Genomic DNA, 25336 nt, shown 5'->3' with positions numbered 1-25336 from the left:
AGGTGTGTCCTGATCATTGGTGCATGGATTTGAGACGTAAGCAAAGATGCAAGAAGACCCATTTTGATTGACTTGTGTGCTCCAATTTCTTCTCCACCCCTTCCATTGTGGGAGACACCTTTTCTCTCTTCTCTAATTCTCCCAAAAGCCTGGTAACAATGGGAAATTAACCATGTGAGGAATCAATAACAACAACATGAGGTCCTGCCATAGTGTGACCTAGCCCATTGGAGCACTAAAATGGCCAAACCACCCAGAACAGCTACTTAAAATGTTTAAATCTTGAATTAAATAGTCTTTAGGTGAGTGCAAGTGCTGTTAATGCCTAGAAGTGTAGTGAAGCACGTTTCTCCTGACATTGAGCTGGCCCTGAATGTTTCCTATTTCTTTCTGGTTTCCAGTTGCATGCCACCTTGTAGCTGTTGTATCCATGCCATTCCTGGGCCTTTGAATACAACAGACCGCTGTTCCAATTATTAACTGTCCTGCCCTTTCCCTTTATCCATGAACCAGCCCTTGAGCGAGATAAGTATTTTACTGAAGGCTCAATCGCTTGAACATTATACTGTGTGGCCTGGATGAGCAGAATTTTTGCTGTTCTCATTAGAAAATTAGAGCTAGAAAAATGTTGCAATTCTACAGCTCTACTCTTGACGCAAAAAAGCTTGCTGCTGTTACAACATTGGTCGGAAACTGGACTTTGGCTCCCAACTCTAGCTTTAAGAAAATACAGCGTTCTGGTTGAATTGAATGGCATGCATTGTGATTGGAAATTAAGTTGATAGTAAAAACTCTAAATACTATCAACAGGATTGCTCTGGATGTCTGTTTTGACAACTGATTTATTGAAGTATTCCATGTACAAGGGGAAAATGACCTCAATTCTTTTGTTTTGTTCATCAGAGAATTTTGCCTACAGCCTCAGCAGTTAGATAAAGATTAATTGTCAAAAACAAACATTCCTTGCATCATCTTGTGTCAATAAATCGTAGAATTCTCTTGCTGATCTGATCAGCAGATTCTCTTTATGGCTGGCATTGATTGTTGAGATGCGCAGCTTTTCCAGATAAAAGTCAACATCCCAGAAATTGATGCCGTCAGAACTAATCGATGGCAGATTGTCTGAGTAAGTTAGTTGGAGTAAGTGTGTATGCATTTTTATATTTGCTAGCAGATCTCCCATGAGAAGATAACTTGCTTAAAAGGACTTACGAGCCTATGAACAAGGAGCAGGAGTAGACCATTCAGCCCCCTCGAGCCTGCTGTGCCATTTACTAAGAGCATGGCTGATCTGATAGTAACCTAAAATCTGCATCCTGTCCACTGCTGATAACCTATCACCCCTTTTGCTTACCAAGAATCTATCCACCTCAGCCTTAAAAATTTCAAAGACTCTGCTTCCTTCACCTTTTCAGGAAGAGAGTTCCAAAGACTCACCACTCTCTGAATGTAAAAATTTTGCCTCATCTCTGTTTTAATTGGGCGACCCCTTATTTTTAAACAATGACCCCCAGTTTTAGATTTTCCCACAAGAGGAAACATCCTCTCCACATCAACTCTGTCAAGACCCTTCAGGATCTTGTATGTTTCAATCAAGTCGCCTCTTACTCTTCTAAACTCCAGCAGATACAAGCTTAGTCTGCCCAACCTTTCCTCATAAGACAACCCACCCATTCCATGTATTAGTCTGGTAAGCCTTCTCTGAGCTGCTTCCAACGCATTTACATCCTTCCATAAATAAGGTGACCAATACTGTGTACACTACTCCAAATGTGGTCTCACCAATGCCCTGTACAACTGAATACAAAAGTAGGGAGGTTATGCTTCAATTCACCTCGCAATAAATGATAGCATTCTATTTGCTTTCCTAATTACTTGCTGTACTTGTATACTAACCTTTTGTGATTCATATACTAAGACACCCAGATCCCTGTGCATCTCAGAACTCCGCAATCTCGCACCATTTAGATAATATGCTTCTCCTTTATTCTTCCTGTCAAAATGGACAATTTCACATTTTCCCTCATTAAACTCCATCTATCAGATCTTTGCCTACTCACTTAACCTATCTATATATGTTTGTAGCCTCCTTATGTCCTCTTCACAACTTAATTTCCTACCTATCTTTGTGTCATCAGCCAATTTGGCAACCATCCCTTCAATCCCAGTCATTCATATAAATTGTCAACAGTTGCCATCCCAGTACTGATCCCTGTGGCACACCATTTGTTACATCTTTCCATCTTGAAAAAGACCCATTTATGCCTGCTCTCTGCTTCCTGTTAGCCAGTCAGTCTTCTATCCATGCCAATGTTACCCCCTATACCATGAGTTTTTATTTTCCTCAATAATGATGTGACACTTTATTAAAGGACTCCAATAAATTGGTTAAACACGATTTTCCTTTCACAAAGCCATGTTGACTCTGCCTGATGAGTTTGAGTTTATCCAAGTGCCCTGCAATAACTACTTTAATATTGGTTCCAACATTTTCCCTACGACAGATGTTAAGCTAACTAGCCTGTAGTTTCCTGCTTTCTGTCTGTCTCCCTTTTTCAATAATAGAGTTATGTTTGCTATCTTCCAATCTAATGGGACCTTCCCAAATCTTAGGGCGTTTAGGCAAATTAAAACCAATGCATCACCTATTTCACTTGACACTTCTTTTAAGACCCTAGGTTGAAGCTCATCAGGACTCGGGCTCTTGTCAAACCACTGCTCCAACAATTTACTCAGTACCACCTCTCTGGTGACAGTAATTTTCTGACTTCCTTCCCCTCTTCCATTTCCTGGTTTATAGCTGCTTCTGGGATGTTACTTGTATCCTCTATGGTGAAAACTGATGCAAAATACCTGTGCCATTCATCTGCCATTTCCTTGTTTTCCATTATCAATTCTCCAGACTCGCTTTCTATAGGACCAGTGCACACTTTGTTAACTCTCTTTTTAAAATATGTATAAAAACTCTTAGTATCTGTTTTTATATTTCTGGCTAGCTTTCTCTCATATTCTAATTTTTCCCTCCTGATTAGTCTTTAGTCATTCTTTGCTGTTCCTTATATTCCGTCCAAACTTCTGACCTTCCACCTACCTTTGCACAGTTATATGCTTTTTCTTTAAGTTTGATGCTATCTTTAACCTTGCTAAATAACCATGGTTGGTATGTCCATCTCTTGGACTTTTCCTTAGTCAATGGAATGTATCTATTCTGTGCATTCTGAAATATCCTTTAAATATTAGCCACTGCATCTCTGTTGACCTATCCCTTAACTTAATTGCCAATTCACTTTCCCCAGCTCAGCTTTCATGCCCTCATAATTGCCCTTATTTAAGCTTAAAAACTTAGTCTCAGACCCATTCCTCTCTCCCTCAAACTGAATGTAAAATTCATTCATATTATGGTCACTGCTACGTAGGGGCGCCTTCACTATGAGATCATTAATACTCTAATCTGATTGCACAATATCAGGTCTAGTATAGCCTACTCTCTGGTTGGCTCCAGAACATGTTGTTCCAAGAAACTATCCTGAAAACATTCAATGTACTCATCTAGGCTATCTTTTGCCCATCTAAAGTTTCCAGTCTATGTAAATTAAAATCTTCCATGATTGTCATTGTGCCTCTCTGACAACCTCCAATTATTTCTTCCTTTATGCTCAACTCTACCATGTAGTTACTGTTAGGGGGCCTGTACTCAACTCCCACAAGTGACCTCTTGCCTTCACCATTTCTCATCTCCATCCAAACTGTTTCCATATCCTGGTTTCCAGAGCTTAGGTCATCCATCTCTGTTGTGCTAATACTATCATTAACTAACAGAGCCACCACTCCACCTTTTCCTTGCTTCCTGCCCTTCCTAAATATCCTGCACCCTTCAGAATCCAGGTCCTAATCCATGTCCTCCTGTAGCCATGTCATCCATCCTGCAGCCCCCACTCTCATCCATACAAATAAAAAAACCTCAAACCTGTTGGACAATTGCAGAGGTTCTCACTCCTGTGCTTCTGCCCTCTTGAGTTTGCTAACCTGCCTCACTCACAGTCACACTCTCCTGTCCCTGGCCACTGACCACAGGAGCATTATGCCATGTAACATACAATTTATTCCACTGTTACTGAAGTTGACCTATATATATTGTGGCCCTAGAAAAAGCTGGAAGGCCTAATTGCTATAAATGGATATTTCCTGAGGTTGGTTTAATTCCAGTTGGGCATTTTGAAGTATAAGTCACCATTATGTGGGTAGATGTGCCATCGAGTTTACACATTGTATAGTTTCACAGACAGTAATGAGACAAATAATCGGGTAACTTGATGAATTAGTTGAGGGAAATATATTAGCCAAGCATTGGGAATACTCCTTTGCTCTTTAAAAAATGCCATATATTTTTCTGTCAATCTGAACAGTAAAGTTGGGGAAATGTTTAAAGACCTAGATTTTGCAGTCAGCGGTGAATGAATCACGCTTGCAGCAACCCACAGACCTTTCGCAGGCTTTTGCGCAGCACATTATAGTCCGTAGAGATCATTTCCAGCCTGGTGTCCTCTACAGGGGATCTGGGGCCTGTGAGCATGGCAAACAACAGCATAGCTTTTCAATCAGCTTGAAGAATCCTCACTGAGACATGCAAAGTTTAAAACCAAGAAATGTGAATTAGGATATTTAATTAATTGTAAAAAGCATGTAGAAAAACTGAAATGTGGAGGGACCGAAAGATAGGCTTGAGAATAATAAATGACTTAAGAAAAAGTGAAAGGTTTTAAAGTTTTTTTTTAGAAAACGCTCCAATAATTGTGATGTGTATATTTTTATATTTGCGTTTATCTATGTATTCTGTGTAGATAAGGGTAAGCTGTGTGTGCGCGTCCAGGATTAATCAAAGGTGAGGTTGTTAGTCAGATTGCCTGTAGAATTTAAGAGGTGAAAGATTAAAGGTGTTATCATCTTGCATTTTGTAATGAGACAATATGGTGGGTGTTAACCTCCAAGGAAACAGTAGATCTGAAATTAGCATTTGAGGATAAGTTTTGAAATTGATTTGTAGCTATTACATTTCAAAGGAATCTCAAAGGTATCAAAGAACTTTTGCATCTTACAGGAGATTTGAGAGTGAAAAGGGGCGGATGTTTTAAATTTTATTGATCCGAAATAAAGGTAAAATAGGAACGTGAAAGGTTTTGATATTTTGGGAACCTGAGTTTTCAAAGAAATATTTAAAGACAATGGAGAACTCGGGTGAAAAGGCATTTATGAAAACCGGGTTTCAGCTGTAGTAGTTGCTGCGGGAGAGTCCCGCTGAAGACCAACTCTGGTGTTTTGCTTGGTGCAAAAAAAACTGTAAAAATCTTAATTGAAGAAAGCAACCCGATTTTGAGACAGGAGAATATTTGTCTCGAGCAGTTTGTTTTAAATCTTCCTTTGGAAAACCTACATCAGTGTGGATTTGTTCTGGGAGGTCGTGGATTGTACTTCTGTTTAAAGTGAAAGCAATTTCTTGGTTTGGATAATATTACCTGGATTTTATGGCTAAGAATCTATAAGGACGGTTACCCAGAAGAGTTTTATTGTGCACCTATGATAAAGCATTTTGGGGGTTATTTTGTAAGATTTTTTTCTAAATGTGTATCTTTTATCTTGTGTATTTATTTTTTTTCCTTTTAACAAACATATTTTAATTGTTCAAATTTTTCAAAGTTATCACTGGAGTTCAGTAGCTTTCCCTTATTTCTACAATACAGAAAAAAAATACAATCAGCTGAGGCGGATTTCAATCTGAGACCTGGCACTAACCTCAGTTGTGGTTATAATTTAATTAAATTGTCAAAGAATGAGGTTTCACACTTCTCAAATTAAATTTTACGTACCAGCTAAGTTGTTTTGCAGTAATTTTTTTATTTGTTCTTGGGATGTGAACATCACTGGCTAGGCCAGTATTTATTGCCCTTCCCTAATTTCCCTTGTTCAGAGGGCATTTAAGAGTCAACCACATTTTTGTGGGCCTGGAGTCGCATGTAGGCCAGACCAGGTAAAGATGGCAGATTTCCTTCACTAAAGGACATTGGTGAACCGGATGGGTTTTTACAACAACCAGCAATGGTTTTGTGGTCCTCATTTTTTTAATTCCAGATTTTTATTGAATTCAAATTTCACCTGCCATGGTGGGATTAGAACCTAGGTCCCCAGAGCATTACCCTTGGGCCTCTGGATTATGAGCCCAGTGACACCACCATCCTCACCAAGGGTTATCACACTGTTAAAAGTTCATTTACACCTGAATGCACTGCCCTCATCTTTTTCTGGACCGTTTAGTAGGTAAGTACTGCAAATTACAGCCCTTGTATCAACTTCAATGTTGAGTTTGTCAGTGTTGTTCAAATATAGCATAGCTTGTGAAGAAGATAGCAAGTCTGGAAGCCGCTTCTGATTTACTTCACAATAATTGAATACAGTTAACCTCACTGTCGTTATTAATGAAAAATTTGGGCCATTATCTCATTAGCACTGAACTGAAGTGTCAGCCTAGATTACATGCTCAAATTTCTGGAGTGGGACTTAAACCCATGATTTTAATGGTCTTTTGCTGGATGCAAGAACATCTTCATGTACCTAAATGATCTAGCTGATAATGAGTAGAACTTCATTTGCCCAAAATGGGGGTTGTGTTTGAAGGTTGATGGACTCTATCTTCGCTCTGTATAGTCACCCAGTCACCAAAAACAACTTTTAACATTTCAAAAAAATATAAGTTTCAACGCTGATGAAATTTCTTTTGAAAACATAGAAATGGGAAGAAATCACTGAATAAATATCAACTGCTGTAATTTCAGGACACAATCATAAAGCTGTTTGTTCAGCAACTTGTAATAAGATACGGGGAAGTAATTTAAGTTCTGGAAGCGATACAGGGAAGAGCTGCAAGGATGGTGCTAAAGAATTGAATTATTAGAAAAGGCTAGAAAAGCCTGGGCTTGTTAGTTTAGAAATTAAGTGGCTGTAGGGGGCTTGTTAGAACTATTTGAAATATTACACAATTAAGAGAAGGCAAAACCAGAACACCACATCTTAAGATAAACCAGGCAAATAGGACAAAGGTTCAACTGGTTCAAACTTGTGAAAGAAAAGTTCAGGGTGTTCATCAGTAATTTCTTATGAAAGCAGTCATCATTTGTAATGGACTTTTGGTTAGGGTAAACGGGGGGGGGGCGGCGCGGCGGGTGGTGGATTTTGGATTTAGAGACTATTACATGTGAGGACAGTTTGGGCTTTTCTGCATGCATGAGAAGCCAAATAGCCTCTTCCTCATCTGTATCAATTTTGTGACCCTGTGAAGTTGGTGCTGCATTGTTGTACAGAGTATTGGTGTGTGCTGTCAGCGTGTGCAGCTTCCCCAAGTTGTTTTAACTTTTAAATGCTCAAGGTGTCCAATTCTGGGTACTGCACTTGAGAATAATATGAAGGCATTGGAGATGGTACAGAAAAGATTTACCAGACTGGTTCCAGGGATGAGGGACTTCAGTTACGAGGATAGATTGGAGAAGCTGGGGTATTCTCCTTAGAGATGAGTTTTTATAGAGGTGCCCGAAATCACGAGGCGTCTAAACAGTGGATGGAGAGAAACTGTTCCAGTTGACAAAGGGGCCGATAACCAGTAGATGCAGATTTAAGGTGATTGGCAAAAGAGCAATCAGTGACAAAAGGAAAAAAAAATTTATGCAGTATGGTTTGGATCTGGGATGCACTGCCTGAGTGTGGTGGAGGCATTCAAAAGAATTGGATAAACAGCTGAAGAGAGAAAATTTTCAGGGGTGTGGGGAAAGTGGGACTAGCTAAGTTGCTCTTGCAGAGAACCGACACAAACTCAAAAAGCTGCATGACCCCCTGTGCTGTTAACTATCCTTTGATTCAGCTATCTCTGTCCAAGATCTGCTGCTGTACTGTCCTGCAACAAGTAGATGCAGCACCTTCCATCAGGAATTTTAGCAAAGTCATCAGCATGAGTAGAAAACAGGAAATCCTATTAACGTGCATCATCATGAGTACCATTGAGATTGAGTCTTACTGTTGTTGATACAGTTGAGAACATTAATTATAAACTTGGCTCATTGCACAATGTCATGCTGTTGGAGGTGTTGTCTTAATATTTCGAACATACGAAATAGGAGCAGTAGTAGGACACTCGGCCCCTCGAATCTGCTCTGCCATTCAATAAGATTGTGACTGACCTGATTGTAATCTTAATTCCACACCCCTGATTACCCCAATAACCTTTCATCCCCTTGCTTATCAAGAATCTATCCACCTTTGTCTTAAAAATAGTCCAAGACTCTGCTTCCACTGCCTTTTGTGGTAGAGTTCCAAAGACTCACTACCCTCTGAGAAAAAATTTCCCTTCATCCCAGTCTTAAATGAGTGACCCCTTATTTTTAAACTGTGATCCTTACTTCTAGATTATCCCATAAAGAGGAAACATCCTTTCCATTTGCACCCTGTCAAGAAGAACCCCTCAGGATCCTGTATTTCAATCAAGTTGCCTCTTACTCATCTGAACTCCAGCGGATACAATCCTAGCCTGTCCAACCTTTCCTCTAAACCAACCTGCCCTTTCCAGATATTAGTCTAGTAAACCTCTCTGAACTGTTTCCAAAGCATTTACATCTTCCATGTAGTCTCATCAATGCCCTGTGCAACTGAATCCTAACCTCCCCCCTACTTTTGTATTCAATTCCCCTCACAATAATAGCATTCTATTGGCTTTTCTAATTACTCGCTGTACCTGCATGCAATCCTTTTGGGATTCATGCACTAGGAGACCCAGATCTCTCGGCATCTCCAAGCTCTGCAATCTCTCACCATTTGATAATATACGGCTTTTTTTATTATTCTTTCCAAAATGGGCAATTTCACATTTTCCCAAATTATACTCCGTTTACCAGATCTTTGCCCACTCACTTAACCTATCTACTTCCCTTCGTATGAATGTTAAACCAAAGTTCTGTCTGTCTGTTCAGATGGACACAAAAGTTTGCATAATACTATGCCAAGGGGAACATTGAATTTTCCCTGTGCCCTGGCAACTATTCCACATTCTGTACCATTGGAACAAATTAGTTGATCATTCACCTTGGTGCAGTTTATGGGAAATTGTTGTGAGCATACTGGATACTGTGATAACTTACAAATCAGTATGATGCCACCTCAAAATAAAGCACTTTAGGATATCCTGAGATCGCATAAAGCACTATATAAATACAAATTATTTTTACTACATTGCAGATTTCTGTTTGCTCTTGTTTTTCAACTGTGATTGCTGTAGGATTATATTCTAAATGCAGTAAAAGTCAGTTGTGATGGGCATTAACCTGAACTACACTTGGTGAATGCAAATACAGCATTAAATTAAAAAGGATAAAAAGGTGAACTATTTGTTGGGACCTGTTAAGTGATGAGCCTCTCACTTGCTTGATTTCTTTTTCCTTACAGATATGGAATCAGTCCTGAAAACATTATATTGTATGGGCAGAGTATTGGTACCGTTCCGACTGTAGACTTGGCTTCCCGGTATGAGTGTGCTGCCGTTATTCTGCACTCTCCTCTGACCTCAGGAATGCGGGTGGCATTCCCAGACACAAAGAAAACATACTGCTTTGATGCATTCCCCAAGTAAGTGCCCACTACCATGATTCAACAAGAGCTTGTATGCGGAGCTGATTCCTTGTTAATTCCCATCATGCCCCTTTATAGTGACAACTCAAAGTATCTAATCCTATCAACAAAATGCATGTCTGGAAAACGAAGGTTATAGATAATAAATCACTTGTGACAAGGCCAACAATAACTAAGTGTGCTGCAGATGGTAGGATCTACTGTATATTGTGTGATCTCAATCTATGATTATTGCAGAGTAGATGTAGTACATTTCAATGCCTGGTAGTAAATCATAAAGCATAATTCATAGGATTACATTCAGCACAGAAGCAGGCCATTTGGCCCAACTAGACCAATGCCATGTTTATGCTCCCCTTCAGCCTCCTCCCATCTTTCCTCATCTACTATCATAATCCTTTATTCCATCTCCCTCCTATGTTTGCCTAGCTTCCCTTTAAATGCATCTATAGTATTGGCTTCAACCCCTCCCTGTGACAGCACATTCAACATTTTCACCACTCTGGGCAGAAGTTTTAGAAGTTTCTTCTAAATTCCCTATTGGATTCCTTGGTGACCACCTTAAATTGATGGCCTCTATTTGTACTCTTTCCCCAGTAGAGAAAACATTTTCTCTGCATCCATTGTACCAAAACCTTCCACAATTTCAAAGGCCTCTATTTGGTTACCCATCAGCCTTTTTTCCCAAGAGAAAGAGCCTTTCAATCCTTTCCTGATATGTATATCCACACATTTCTGGTATTATTATTGTAAACCTTCTCTGCGCCCTCTCCAGTGCTTCTAAACCCTTTTTATAATATGGCAACCAGAGCTGCAGACGTTACTCTTGCTGGGATTCAATACAGGTATAGCATAACTTCCCTACTTTTCAATTATATCCATCTAGAAATAAAACCTGGTACCGTACTTGTTTTTTATGACCTTGCTAACCTGTGGTGCAACTTTTAATGATTGGTTTATTTGTACCCTGAGATCCCTTTATTCGTCTATCCCACCTAGACTTGTACCTTCCAAATAACGTGACCTCCATATTCTTGCTACCAAAATGTACTACCTCACAATTATCTGTGTTGAGCTTCATTTGCCAATTATTTGCCCATTCTGCAAGTTTATTAATGACCTCCTGTAAGTTATTGCAGTCCTCCCCAGTATTGATTGTCCTCATCAATCTGGTGCCATGCATAAATTTAAAAATTGTGTTTTAGATTGCAAAGTTTAAATCATTAAATAGTGAACAGTGGTCCCAGCACTGATCCTTGTGGAACACTGTTTCCCACCTTCTGCAACTCTGAATAACTGAATACCTGAGGTTAGAAAGCAAGATGAGTTGGCAGTGTGCTGGGTAAACTGATATGTGCACATCATTGGATTTCTGCGCATGCACAGACCAGTGCAGATGTGTATGGGTGGCCATATTGCACAGCCATATTGCTTTGGCAGGGGCAGTGTTCCTCCAGTGCTACAGCTGTAGTATGATTATACGCTTATGTAAACCAGTGGAAAGGGATGCAGCAAACCCCAGTTATCAGCTATGGTAGCTTTTCAGCCTACATGATTTAGCAACTTCCCACACAAGCACAATGATGGTAAATCAGTGATTGAACCTCCCACTCCAAAGGCCCTGCTTCCAAGGCTGTGTTTACAGAATTTTACGTTTAAAGCTTTCTTAACATTTTCAGAATATACTAGAATGTGTGGCACATCAAATCATTGAGAACCAAAGCAAGTTACAAGAAGACCTTGATCAGAGGGTGAAATTGGATTAAAAATCCAATGTCAATAAATGTGGAGTAATATAATTTTGCATTGTAAAATTTTTGTATTTTGGGGCAGAAGATTGAGTGGTATAGGAGAGTGGATGTTTGCATTCCACAAGCCTTTAAAATCAACATTTCAAATTGATCAAGGTTAGTTAAAGGTCAAATAACATTATTGAATACTGAATTTTGAGAAGGTGGCATATAAGTTAACAAGTGTGATTTAATGTTGAATGCGTTAGTGTGACCTCGGTTGTAATTTTGGGTTGCACACTATTGGAAGGATGTTGAGGTAATAGAGAGAATACAGCAAAGATTCAGTAAGTATGTACAAGTACAAAGAGTGAGTCAGAAACTTTGAGCTATTTTCTTTAGAAGAATGGCAATGTAAGGATAATGTGTCTAAAGTTATGAAAAAAAGGTTAAATATAAGAGATTAGCACAGAGTAGGAGAAACGTTTTTGCACAGTTGGCTGTGAGGCTATAGAATACACCACCAGAGTTAGCAATTGAAATGGAAACCATGTCAAAATTTAAGAATAGATTATGGTAATTGGTTGGGAGCAGGGCTAAAGTGAATATACTCTTATTAGTGAGAAATAACAAGTGATGTACCAATGATCTGTACTGAAACCTCAGTTGTCACCATAAACATCATTGACTTACATGAATGGTTAGCTGTATATCCAAGTAGGCAGATGACATTAAGCTTAAAGGCCAGTATATCATGTAGATGTGAGCAAGATGTTTCAGAGGGACTTAAACAGATTGTGTGTACAAAACTACAGCAAATGGAGTTCAGTGTGGGCAAGTGAGGTCAAGGAAGATGAATTGGAGTATTTTCTAAATGACGAGAAACAAATTGTGGGGGGGCAAAGATATTTGGAAGCCTCAAGTACGCAAATCATTAAAAGCTAGTAGACAGGTACAAAAAGCAATTAGTACAGCTGATAGAATGTTGGCTTTTATTTCAAAAGGGCTAGGATGTGATGGGGAGGAGGTTATGCTTCCAAGAGTCCTGATCAGACCCTGTCTGAAGCACTGCATTCAGTTTTTGGCACTGTCCCTCTGGAAGGAGATATTGACCTTGGAGGGGTTTCATCACAGATTTAACAAAATGCTACTGGGGCTTGGAGGGTTAAATTATGAGGCAGTATTGCATAAACCTGGCTTGCCTTCCCTTGAGCGTAGCAGATTGAGGGATAATCTGACTGAGGTGTTTTCTCCAAACTAGTGTGGATGCTAAAACAGAAACAAAAATAGCTGGAAAAACTCAGCAGGTCTGACAGCATCTGTGGAAAGGAAGACAGAGTTAATATTTCGAATCCGTATGACTCCTCTTCATAGTGTGGATGCTAATTCAATGTCAATTTTCAGAACTGAAATCCATGGATTTTTATTTGATAGAAGTATCAAGGAATATGGGGGAAGGCTGGAATCTGCAATTGAAGTACAAATCAGTCATGATCTGATTGAGCGATGGAACTGGCGCAAGAGCTTGCATGGCTTACTCCTGTTCCTGTTGGATAAGATGGTTGAAGGAAAGGGAAATAAACTGATATGAAAGCAGGCAAAACCATGGGATTAGGATGACTGGGATTATGGACAATTCACCAATATGGGCTAGTTGGGCCAAATGGTCTGTTTCCATGTTGTAATTTATCTGTTTCAGATTCAATAATGATCCAATAGCTCTTGTCAAATCTTGAGGGAAAAGTACTAAGAGTGTATAATATTTCAGTGCAACTTTTTTCATATGTCTTGCTTTGACAAATAGTTGCAGATGAGGGAGGCCATTCAACCCAACTGAATTCATCCATCCAGAGGAATACTGAAGTCATTGTAGCATCCAAATACTCCATAAATGATTCTAGGGTTTTTTTTGATGGTTGTATGCAGAAGAATTTGTTCACGTCAGTCTTAAGTTTACTTTTAATTGTTTTGAATCTGTCACTTTTTGTCCTACTCTCTCAATTTAATTTAATGTAATAAATCTAATTTTTCATTTCTATGCTTGTAACTGTGGTCCAATGCACCACTAAAATACTAGTTCACATGCACTGACTCCCTTCCAAAATTTTCTGCATAATTCAGTTCTTTGGCATTAGGAATCAGCCTCGTGACTTAGACTTGTAAAGATGTGAAATGTTTTCATGAAAGTCTCAACCCAGCACCAGTACTGTGTACACACTCATTGGGGCATCTCTACATGTGTCTGGTCTGTCTCGTGGTGTGCATCACATGCATTTCACAGGCACAGATGTCAGTATGAGATGGGACATGGGCTCATCCTCCCAAATTCCCAAATAGTCATTTCCCAATCTTAACAAGACTGCTTGGAATTGACACTGTTATGGACAAGAGGGAAGGTTAATTTAAACAGCACTAATTTTTCCTTACACCACCTGTCCGTAAACAGAAAGGTGTTTTTGATTTGTCCCCCTCTCCATTAGCGGTAGCATGTTTCCCACCCCCACGGGATTGGAGTGATCCAATTTTCTATTAATAACCCCACAGCAAATTTGCGAGAGGCTGAACTCAAAGGGTCAGTTTATTTGTGCACACTCAAAACGCAAAAGGAGGGTCTCAACATTGCCACCACACTGCGACAGCGCAAAGAAAGATTTGCAGTGCAGAGACTACAGAGAAAAGAAATCTTGTTTTACGTGGGTTCCAGAGTCAAGAATGAAAGTCCAATTAGGTATTCCTTCGCTGAGGTTGGCAGGTTGAAAAATGATGCTGTATAATTCATTTTAATGATAGTGTTGACTTCACGTGATTAGAGAGGCATGCGGAGATGTTGACAATTGTACAGAAGTTCGAACAGAATCAGTATAGATGGGGCTAGGTATTCAATTTGGGCAGGGCTCCTTTTTCTGAGAGGCTGCCAGTCAGAAGATAAACAGACTGAGATTGTGCAATTCAGCATGCCAGTATTACTTGTTCCACAGGCTTGAGGCCCATGTCACATGGCTTCCTACCTCTCGGCCTACCCAGCCTTTGACAAAGGGTTCCAAAGACTCTTAATTGTCTTAGCCATTAGGAATTGAAAGGAAGGTTGCAGGACCTTTGTCTTAGCAGACGTTCCATTTCCTCCTGGCCAACCTGGGTGATTAAATGCAGATGATCTTTGTATCACTCTTTTTGCAGTAGGGCTGTACTACATGGTAAGGGGGGTGTAGTTGTTAGTGGCTCCTCAGAGGTAACGAGGTGAGTTTTCCTAAAATTGCCAGATGGCTTATTTTGTTCAGGGGGTCACAGACGGACAGTCTTGGGATGTGAAATGGTTAAGTGATGTGGGAAGATTCAAACCTGTCTTTATGGGAAGCCTTGCTATAGTTCTGAATTTCCTCTGTTGGGGATCAGGCATAAGTAAAGCCATTGCTTTCAGAAATCCAACTCCTGATTGTGCTCTCAAGCGTCTGGGGGTTTTACAGGGTGGTTAACATACTGGGTGAGTAATGGTCCAGCTGCTCTGGGCTATCTGCAGGAGAATGCCTGGTATCTCACTGAGTGCCAGGTCCTTTGATCATAGGGCTGAGTGACTCTGATCCAGCTTGTCTCCTTCCTGTCCACCTTGGTAACCTCTGGGTTTAGCTGTTCAAACCTAGGGACTGTGGTTAGGCTGGTTGTCAGGAGATTGGGGTGTGTTAATGGGACTTGGACCTCTTTCAGGATTCTGGTTTAGTGTCCGGCTCAGGCGCTGGCATAACTGGGGTTTCCCAGTTACTGTCGCTAGGTGCTATGGGTTGGCACAGCAGCAGGCAGGTATGGGTCATTTTGAACGCAGTGGGCAGCTCTGTCAGATTGCCTCGTGATTTTGCGCTAAGGTGGGTGAGATGGGATCCAATTCTGGTTGGAACCTCTGCTGGTCAGTTGGGAGTAGACTACGTCTTTTGGAACACTGCTGCCCTCTGGTGGGTGGTCAGCTCTTGCTGTACCTTCTTGTGGTTTTTCAACTAAGTGTGGCATCACCCTCTCTGTGCCAATTTGGGAACTTCCCTGGCCCCCATTTATATTTGCCATATAGCTGCTGGCTAGGCCAATCAATGGTTTCTTAGCCAGTGTCTTTGGCATGGGAGTGGGCGCTCTCCTAACTTATTCCGCATCGCCTCGAACACCACTGCTTTCAAGTAGAGGGGTAGCTCCGGCTACACTCCCTTGTGATGCCTCCGCTGGGGGAGGCATCTCACTCCCTAACTGCTCGTCGGTTTGGAGACTCCCTTTGTCCCTATTTAAATTTGGAAAGAAGATTACTGCCAAGCCATGCTTCAGGCTATTCCCCTTAACCTTGGTCTTATATGGTTAAATAAGTTGCCTTCCTTCAGGCTCTTTGACTATGTGGGGCACCTCCCTCACTCTGTTTTCCTGCTCTAGGGCTTCTTTGCTCCCTGTTTAATTCTGAGATATTCTGAGAGTCTATTATAAATTCTATTGGCCCTCTTAACTTTACTGGCCTGGCTTTGGCCTTGTTATATTCAAGCAGCTCTCGTTCATTGGTTATGGGTTTTATTTCACCCTTTTGGGCCTCTAACATTCCCCAGCCTTCTACACACCTGCAGATTTTTGCTGGCTGATGTTGGTCTCTTCTTTTGCTGGATAGCACTTCCCTGCCAGCCAAATCGTTTCCCAGAAGGAAATTAACTCCTGCTACTGGTAGTTCAGGGATAATTCCTGCCGTGACAGGGCCTGAAACAAGGCCACACTCCAGGTGGACCCCATGGAGGGATGCAAACATAGATCCTCCTCCTCTCCTCCACTGATCAGGGCTTTGGCAGTCAGGGAGGACTTGGGCAGTTTGGGGGGGGGAGTTGTAGGTTTTGGTTTCCCTCCAGCATTAAGGACCGAGTGAGGATCTCTGCCTGCTTTGTTGCTCTGTCCATTGGGGTGTCCTTTGAGGGACTACTCATGTGGAGCTCTATTAGACCTACAGGCTTTCCTTGCAACTTCCAGCATTCAAGTTTGAAATGGCTTGGTTTATTACAATGGGAACACCAGTTTGTGGGGGTTCTCCTTTCTAACCACCGACTTTTTCCCTTTTTTGCTTTCCAATTGGCTCCTATTATATCAGATTTGGCTCATGTCTGTCTTGGACTCTGGTCATATTCAAATGGGTGATCCCTGATTTGAGCTCCTGATTTCTGTTATAAACAAAAGTGGGTTAATATAAACAGCACTAATTTCTCCTCTCACCACCCGCCCATAAACAGGTGTTTTGATTCGGTTTCCTCTTTATAAATGGCGGTGTATTTCCCCAATCCCTCAGTTTTTGTGTGATCCAATTTTCCACTAATAACTCCACAGCAAACTTGAGATAGGATGAACTCAAAGGGTTTCTTTATTTACACATACTCTGAATGTGGGAGGAGGTTCGCAACATCGCCTCCACACTCAGGCAGAAAAGAGAGAGATAGAAAAAAGAAGGATTTACGGTACAGAGGCCACATAAAATAAATATCGGTTCACGTGGATTCCAGAATCAAAGTCCAATGAGGTATTCCTTTATGGATGTCAGTGGGTTGAAAACCGATGCTGGGTAATTCACTTTTCTGGTGGTGCTGACTTCACTTAATAAGATCGGCATGCAGAGCTGAATCAGTCTTGTAGACAATGGTACAGACTTCCAGCAGAAGCATAGTACATGGGGCCAAGTGTCCAATCTGGGCCAGAGCTCCTTCGGCGTGGTCTCTTAGTCAGATAAACAGATTGAGCTATTCATCCCAGCAAGGCAATATTACTTGGTCAATAAGCTAGAGGCCTAGGTCATGAGACTTTATCGCTCCACGATGTCTTCAACAAAGGATGTTTGTTCAGTGTTTGGAAATTGACGTCTTGCAGACAGATAATGTCTTAGCCACTATGGGTTAGAAGGAATGTTTGAGAGGTCATTGTCTTAATAGACATTCCGTATCCACTGGCCAGCTTGGGTTATCAAATACAAAAATAAAAGCAAAAAACTGCGGATGCTGGAAATCCAAAACAAAAATACAAATACCTGGAAAATCTCAGCAGGTCTGACAGCATCTGCGGAGAGGATTACAGTTAACGTTTCGAATTCGTATGACTCTTCAACAGAACATGAGCTAAATCTGTTGAAGAGTCATACAGACTCGAAACGTTAACTGTATTCCTCTCCACAGATGCTGTTAGACCTGCTGAGTTTTTCCAGGTATTTTTTTAATCAAATACAAAAGGCCTTCGATGTAGCTCCCTTTGAAGTTGGGCTGTGCAGCCCCCTGGTGATCATTAGTAGCTCCTCAGAGATAACAACGTGTGAGATTTCCAAAACTGCAAAATAGCTTCTTTTGTAGTGAGATCTTAGCCTCTCTTAATACCAAGTGAAGATTTGTTGCTTCTCTTGAAACAGTCATTCCAGCTTTGACCTTGATGGTCTGCTGCTGCATGCCTATTATTTCTAGGCTCTATGGGCCAGTGATGCACACTTCCACTGAAATAACCAAGGTCAAGCCTGTTATATTTCTAAGAATAGTGACGGTGGCAGAATCTGTCATTTTTCATTATAAAATGTTCCTTTGGGTGACTTCTTGTCTAGGGTAAACAATCATATTTTTTAATGATTTTACTGAGTTGTGTCTCTCTTGTACACAAATCATTAAAAACAAGTAGATAGGTACAAAAGCAATCAGAACAACCGACAGAATGTTGGCCTTTGTTTTGAGGGGCTGGAATACAAAGGGGAGTCGTGTGTTTATAGCAGCGTCTTCATGACCAGTGATTTAAGGAACAGAGCCCACAACTCCTCCCTGCATATGAATAGTTAGAACTTGGCGTCATGGGAATAGATGCTGAGAGGAGCCAAACTGTTTCCTCCCAGGAAGGAAGAATGCTAAGACATAAGATATCCCTGGTTCCTATTGCATACATCCCAGTGCCCAGTCTAGGCACAGCATTGATGAGCACTGGGAACATGCCCATTTTTTTTATATATAGAATGTTACAACACAGCAGAGGAGACGACCATTTGGCCCATCATACCCTGTGCCAGCTCTTTGAAAGAGCAATCCAATTAGTTTGACACTCCTTAAAAATTAATGACCTCTTGGTAGGATGTGGCTACAATAAAATGTGTTCCTTTTAATGCTTTGAGCACAATGTGTATAAATATTGTGTGCTACAAAAATGCGCATATGGCGTTGTCTAAACCTACTACCAGGATGTGCAGGATTAACTAGCCCTGTCTGACTTATTTCCCACGGAAACAAACACCAATATGTGATATTGCCAAGCATTGTACTCCCTTTAAAACTGGCGAAGTTTCTTGTTTTGCAAGATGACCATTTCATTCCACATGTCAATGGAGATATGCTGCGAAGGTTTACTTAAAGCAATCACCTGAAACCAGAGGTTTTAAACTGTAGGCCTTTGTCTGCCCAGATTCTGTAAAGTCATCAGATTTATGTCCATCTAATCAGATTTTAGCGCTCTTCCCTGTTTGTCTACATAAAAACAGATATTGTTGTTCATTGTACGTGAAGCACTTTAGACATTTCTGAGAAATGAGATAAACTATTACATATAAAAATGAGGGCTTATCTTTATAGTTGATTTAACAGCACTTTATTTATTTCTATTATATGCTAAAAACATTTTCTGCAATGACAGTACCCTTTCTCTGCAGAAGTTCAAATAGAGCACCCAAGACTGTCAGTATTGGCCAAAGATTCTCAGGGGTGTGTCATTATTTGTAGAATGAGAGGATGCCTGGAAACGTTAGTACGAATGTGCAGGGTTATGGGGAGAAGACAGGAGAATGGCACTAAGTAAATTGCTCATTCGTAGAGCCAGTGCAGATATGATGGACCGAATAGCTTCCTGTGTTGCAACGATCCTGTGATTTACAAGGGCTCCTGACAGAAATGTTTGAAAACTATCGTAATAAATGAATGGTCTGCTTAAAGGAATTAAGCAATATTGCACAAAAACTTGTATGTTTCCTGAATTTCCAGATTGTTTAAGCAAAATCAATAACCTGGGTCATTCTAATACCCCGATTCAGCTAATTGAACTTCAGTCAGTTGTGATCTTTGAAATTACTGTTTGTAATATTAATGAGCAAATGCTTATGACTTTCAATGATATTTCTCTGTTTGCTACTGTAAGTGAAGAATTAAAACATTTTAAAATAGGTAGCTCCTCTATTAAAGTCACATAGTAATTTCTAGGCTGTGATGTTCTTCTGACTGCTGTCACCATTGCTTCCTTTGCCCAACTCTCAAAACTTGCTGTCTCCTCGGCCCCCACTGACGTGCTGGTGTCCATTGTTGACACGTACTCTGAACCCTAAAATTAAATTGGTATAGCACTTCAGCTCAGAGGCCAGCTGTATTCTTTTGTATTATTGCCCTATTGTGGACTAGATACGTCTTGTTTTTCCTGTTTTCACCTCCTATTAACATTGTAAAGGATGAATATTCCCTGGGAGCTGAAGGATGAGGAGTTTTATCAGTATGTACAGAACCGAATTCATCATTATCCAAAGAGTTGCCTCTAGTTAGCTGGGCATGTCTAGGGAAATCTATCTCTGCTGCCTTTGTTTCACCAGGAAGGTAGTCTCAAAACTTTGCCGCCTTCTGCAGACCAGATGCAGTATTGGGCCATGACTGGAATAGCTTGGCCTATTGTTGTGAAAGCTGCTGCTGGTTTGATCTTCCATGTATATGGTTCCTTTGGAGCTGCCTCACAACGCCTGCTAGACCAGCCAGCCTCCACTGCAAACATCAGATCCCTGATATCTTGTTTGTTAGTATGAATGACTTTATCACTTTTTCAACCAGAATCCTCTTGCAGAAGAAGAGGACACTACACTTTTGCGTAGTGACTGGATTCCTGAGAATGTGGGGCCTCAACAATGGAATCTGTGTGGCCATATTGGCAACTTTTGCCAATGTTATAGCCTTTAGGTTATTTGTAGCCATTTACATCACAACATAGAGGTAGGTGCCAGAGATGTCACAATGCATTCAGTCTATGCCAGTGTATAGTGCCACTGTTATCAAACAGAATGTCTCAACCAGATGATTGGGCCGTGGATATGATACCTGCGTAATGTGAATAACATGTGGCCTGTATGTGTTTGCTAGAGTCCCACTAATTCTCTCACCTGATAATGTTTTCAGCTGCTGTGCTGCTTACTAACAAAATTCAGATAGTTTGAACAGGAGCATTGGGATGAATGAGAATATCACCCAAGTGTTTTGGTGACAAACAAATGATTCATTTACACAGGAAAAGAGAGTCTGTTGTTTTTGTTCAAGGAATAACCTATTTGATCAATCAGCACTGTGCTCTTTTGGGTGGAATACTATACATAGTTTTCCACTCCTCCTCTGCCCTATTTCTTCTACAGACAAGTTGAAGTAGGGAAGTTTCGTTGTGGCCTACATTCTGGCCTAGGTTCCCTGGTCTGCTATCAATTACCAATGACCAGTGGAACTAGGCTGGGCAGAACTGGATATGTGCTCTGGGATGTACATTGCTACATTCCTGCCTTCCTTCCAGCTGTCCACAGGATAAGCCCAACCATGTTAAATACACTTGTCCAGATGCAAGTAAAGCATATGCTAATGCCTGCCCACCGACCCAAATTGGCCAGCATAGCACAAGGCAGAATGCCTAGGTCTCAACTATTGCATGAAGAATGTTCAACTAGATGAAGTAAATTTGGACAGGACCAATGGAACCTTAAGTGGAAGAGACAAAATTGAAAAAAAAATAAAATTTACTCCTCTCTACAAAAACAAACCTCAAGTAAAATTCATCAGTCTGAATTGATCCAGTGTTATTCACACTGAATGAAGTAGGATGTCTTTTATTTTGACATTGATTTGTTTTCTCCTTGTATTTTACAGCATTGATAAAATCTCCAAAATCACATCTCCTGTGTTGATCATCCATGGCACTGAGGATGAGGTGATCGATTTCTCTCATGGCTTAGCATTGTATGAGCGCTGCATGAAAGCAGTGGAGCCACTGTGGGTGGAGGGGGCTGGTCACAATGACATTGAACTGTACAGTCAGTACCTGGAACGGCTCCGAAAGTTTATCTCATATGAACTGGTAAATGTGCAACGGAATTGAATGGAACCAAGAACAAACATTTTGGAAAGTCTATTTTTTCAGGAGAACTTTGGATAGCATCGAAAATACAAACACAACCATGATGTTTTTTTTTAATTCACGTTGGGTGCTAGTGCAGGTAAAACATAGAAGACAGATGTGATGCAGCAATTAGCCTTGAGAGTATTGCTAATTACCCTAAACCCAAGTAAATTGTTAATTTTCTATTTGTATAAAAATTTGTAGGGATGAAAGCAGAATAAAGTGGAACTTGTCCCTTTAAGAGGCAGGCTACCTTATGTAATCTGTTTGGTCATCTTGGCTAAAAGAGGAAGAGTACTATAGTGTATTTTTAAAATTTCATCTTTTCAAATTCTGGTGTCATCCTTGGGTAGCAGTTTTAAGGTGGTGATAATCTCATTCAGAAAGGGTAAAAAAATTGGCAAAAAAGACCAAAGTAACTGCATTGCAAGGTTCTGCCCTTTAAAGAGACAAGACTCCACACTATTTCCTCATCCTTTAATACTGAGAATGTTGATCTGTCATATTGATATCAGCTTGTGATGTATCATAGCCCTTCCCATACTCCTATATGAGCTGCCATCTCTTGGCTCCATTTAAACATACACTGAGGGATATGGAGGACTTTGGGATATTCTATACCGTCAGCAAGTCACAGGTATTAAATTGTTTAACCTATGGCTTATTGGTAGCACATGTTAGAAATGGTACAACTGAGCACCATAGAATTGAATCTTTGTTGGAAAAGAATGCCTGAGACAATAATCAATGAGAGCGTGATTGTAAAAGAACCAACCTGGGGGAGATGTTTTATGTAAGAAAAAAAAATTGCTGAAATTTATTTTATAAACGTGGTTTAGTTTAAGGTTGTGAATGTAAAGTGAGTTTAGTAGCCAGCTCAGTGTACCAAAATCTTAAACTTGGTGTTCGTGCATTACTCCTGCCATTCCCGCAGCCAGTGAGTCCGGATCTTTCAGTGTTCATTGGGATGCATTTGCAGATGTCTGCAATAGCAGAATCTGCCAAATTGCAACCCAGTGGTGCCTTTCACAGCACAGATTTGGTGCTTTTGAGATTGTTTAGGGCACTGAACTATCCCTCAGCTGTTTGGCTGCAACTTGGTAGATCCATTGAAGTTTAAGTGTAGCTGCTTGTGGCCTGCATTTTGTATTGTAAGCTGTCCAGAGCAATCAAGATTAAATGGATTCTGAAATCCATCTCTAAGAAACTTTCCTCGATGGTTCAGTGTGGATAACTGTGCTGCACAGTGTGAAACTGAGCCATACAGACTAGGGGGTCCTAGGTCTAAGTCTTGAGTTTGTGCTGAGTTAGCTGATCTCAGCTGAGGTAGAGGAGCTAGAAATCTCACTGTCCCTGGGCAAAGGAAAGAAGAAAAAAAATCAGCTAGGTCTTCCACTCCTGATTGCTATCCAGTGACTGCTGCTGGTTATTGTGTGCATGTTGTTGGTGTTGGGTGAGAACAGGATCAGGCTTGACTACGATTTCCAACTTGCCTCTTTTTTCCCCTGTCCCAACAAGGTCAGCACTTGCATTCTAGGCTCACAAGGGATGAATGTTCACAAGGGATGAATGTTCTGTTGGATGAGGTGAGGGCAGCCAGTGCATGTGGAACTGACCCAGCATGAGGCGGGTACTTTCAGGAGAGGAAAGGAGAAAACTGGAGGGCAAAAACAAAAATCCATCTCATATTTACTGACACCCAGCAAGTTTGACGTTCAATACATTCTTCTGCAAGGTCACCAGAATGGTAAGCATGGCCGTAATATAATCAACATAATGATTATCTGTAAGGGTGTGCAGTAAATCACGATTTCAAATTCACACTACCGCTTTTTCTATTGTGTTAAATGAACCTTTTTGTTATTTTCACAATCTGCAAACACTAGGACCTGGAGCTAATGAATAAAGCTGGTATTTCACTAATTTATAAATATCAGCAATTAGTAGGATTGAATACTCTTTTTTTAATGTTTGGAACTGCTAAGAAATTGGAGAAGAAAGGTCCAGTACCCAAAATTACATGGAGCCCAGCATCCCTATACAATCCAGGAAAAGTACTAGATTTGATTCCCAGTCTAGGCCAAGGCAGCTTTTATAGTGCCATTGGGTTAACAAAGGGGGGAAAAAATCAGCCTTCTCTTGGTCATTATCCAATTATATTTGCTAGAAGGTGGACACATGTGGACTTTGAGGATAGCATCAGGCTAGGTTGTGGTGCTGCCCACAGTTGAATAGCCTGAAGAAGTTCCTCCTTTGGTATCTGAACCACGTTTGCGAACCTAGAGTATAATTGGTGCTGGTGATATGGAATTCCATGCTTGCTTGGCGTCTGCAGGAAGGGAGGGAACAATTGGACAATGGGAAAGAAAATTGTCAAATTTAATGAGAATGCATACAGACTAGAAATTGTTTGTGATATTAGCAAACAAGCACTTAATGCATTAGCAGGACATTCCTCGGTCCGCTGTTTTAATTAATTGGTTTGTTTTAACATCTCTGTTAAAATAGCAGCCAGAAAATCATTACAAACCCATTAAGCTTTTGCATGCTAATATCACAAACTAATTTCTAGGCTTAAGTTAGGGCCCATGATTAATTTCTTAGTTCTGGGCTTTAATGCTCTTTGTACCCTGCAGGTGTTCATATTTTTAATGCCTCCATAATATGTGCATGATGATTATAAATGTGGATATGCCCATTATCAGATGATAGAAATCATTTAAATAGGACATTGGTTCTAAGGTAAAGATGTATTTTTTAATTATAATTCTTATTGCACATCTCTAAATCTTTACATTAAATTAGTAGTTAACAGGTGATGGAGAAATGAAGGGATAAGAATCCCAATGTCTCACTCCCTGGTGAGAGCTGGGACTGTGTATCTCAAAAATGGACAATCACAGATTGAGAGTCTGCAGTTTTGCTATGTGCATTCCCAGAACTTGCTCAGAAGTGGTGCAATTTAGACGTTTCACCCCTAAAATAATACCTTTTAATGTTGAATAGATAATAGACATGCAAAGGTAAAATGGTGCAATCGTCAGAAGTGGTAAAATGGGAACCAAACAGGGTGGGGTTGAATGTAAATGTTAACCAGCCATGTTAAAGTACTTTTGGTCACGACATGTCATTTTCCCTTTATGCCACTGGATTGTTCTCTATTTTGAAGCAATTATTGTTTGCAACAATGACAAAAAAAATTCTTTATTGCAACATTATATTAAATGTATTTAACTGAAAATTTAAAAACAAATTTTGACAAAGTAGTTCTGTCATTTTACTGTGACATCTCTAACATTGTAAAGCACACGCACAGCTACTGAAGAGTCACCATATGAAAGAAATAGCTTTCATTATTGGCTGCTACTTTGCTGGTAGACCACCTTATCATGCACTGTTAACTCATTCTTTATGGAGGGTGTTATGATCCAATTAGGGACCAGTAACCTTTTTAAAGCAGATAAAGTTTGAAATCCCAGTTACCCACTAAGAAAATAAAACCACAAGATTCCATGACTTTAAATAAACGCAATAAACTTTACTATACAATAGTCAAAGGTAAAACAACCTACAATATCAACCTTATATTCTGACATTCAGAATTAACAAGGTAAATACAAATTAACAGGCAAACTGTGGTTGAACACACCACACTACACATTAAATGGCATATGAGACCCAAGACAGATTCCACAGTTTTCTCAGCAACTCACCCAGATGTCCGTAATCACTGAGTCTCAAAATCTTGTTAAAGCTCTGTCTACTTCATGAGGGATTTCGACTTTTCACTTTTGAAG

General features: G+C 40.3%; 1 protein-coding gene across 1 annotated transcript in view; it reads left to right on the top strand.

The window, feature by feature from the left end:
* The window catches only part of LOC121286976 (alpha/beta hydrolase domain-containing protein 17B-like), a 70057-nt gene extending 45265 nt beyond the window's left edge, over nt 1–24792 (top strand). The window contains exons 3-4 of the mRNA XM_041204352.1: nt 9481–9660; nt 21290–24792. Coding sequence (XP_041060286.1) covers nt 9481–9660; nt 21290–21518 — 409 coding nt within the window. The 3' untranslated portion in view covers nt 21519–24792. The remainder of the gene's footprint in view (nt 1–9480; nt 9661–21289) is intronic.
* Nucleotides 24793–25336: the final 544 nt, after the last annotated feature.

Source organism: Carcharodon carcharias, chromosome 14 (genome assembly GCF_017639515.1).
Source record: "Carcharodon carcharias isolate sCarCar2 chromosome 14, sCarCar2.pri, whole genome shotgun sequence".
NCBI lineage: Eukaryota > Metazoa > Chordata > Chondrichthyes > Lamniformes > Lamnidae > Carcharodon > Carcharodon carcharias.
The sequence above is the reverse complement of the archived record's forward strand: the minus strand, read 5'-3'. Positions and strand labels throughout refer to the sequence as shown.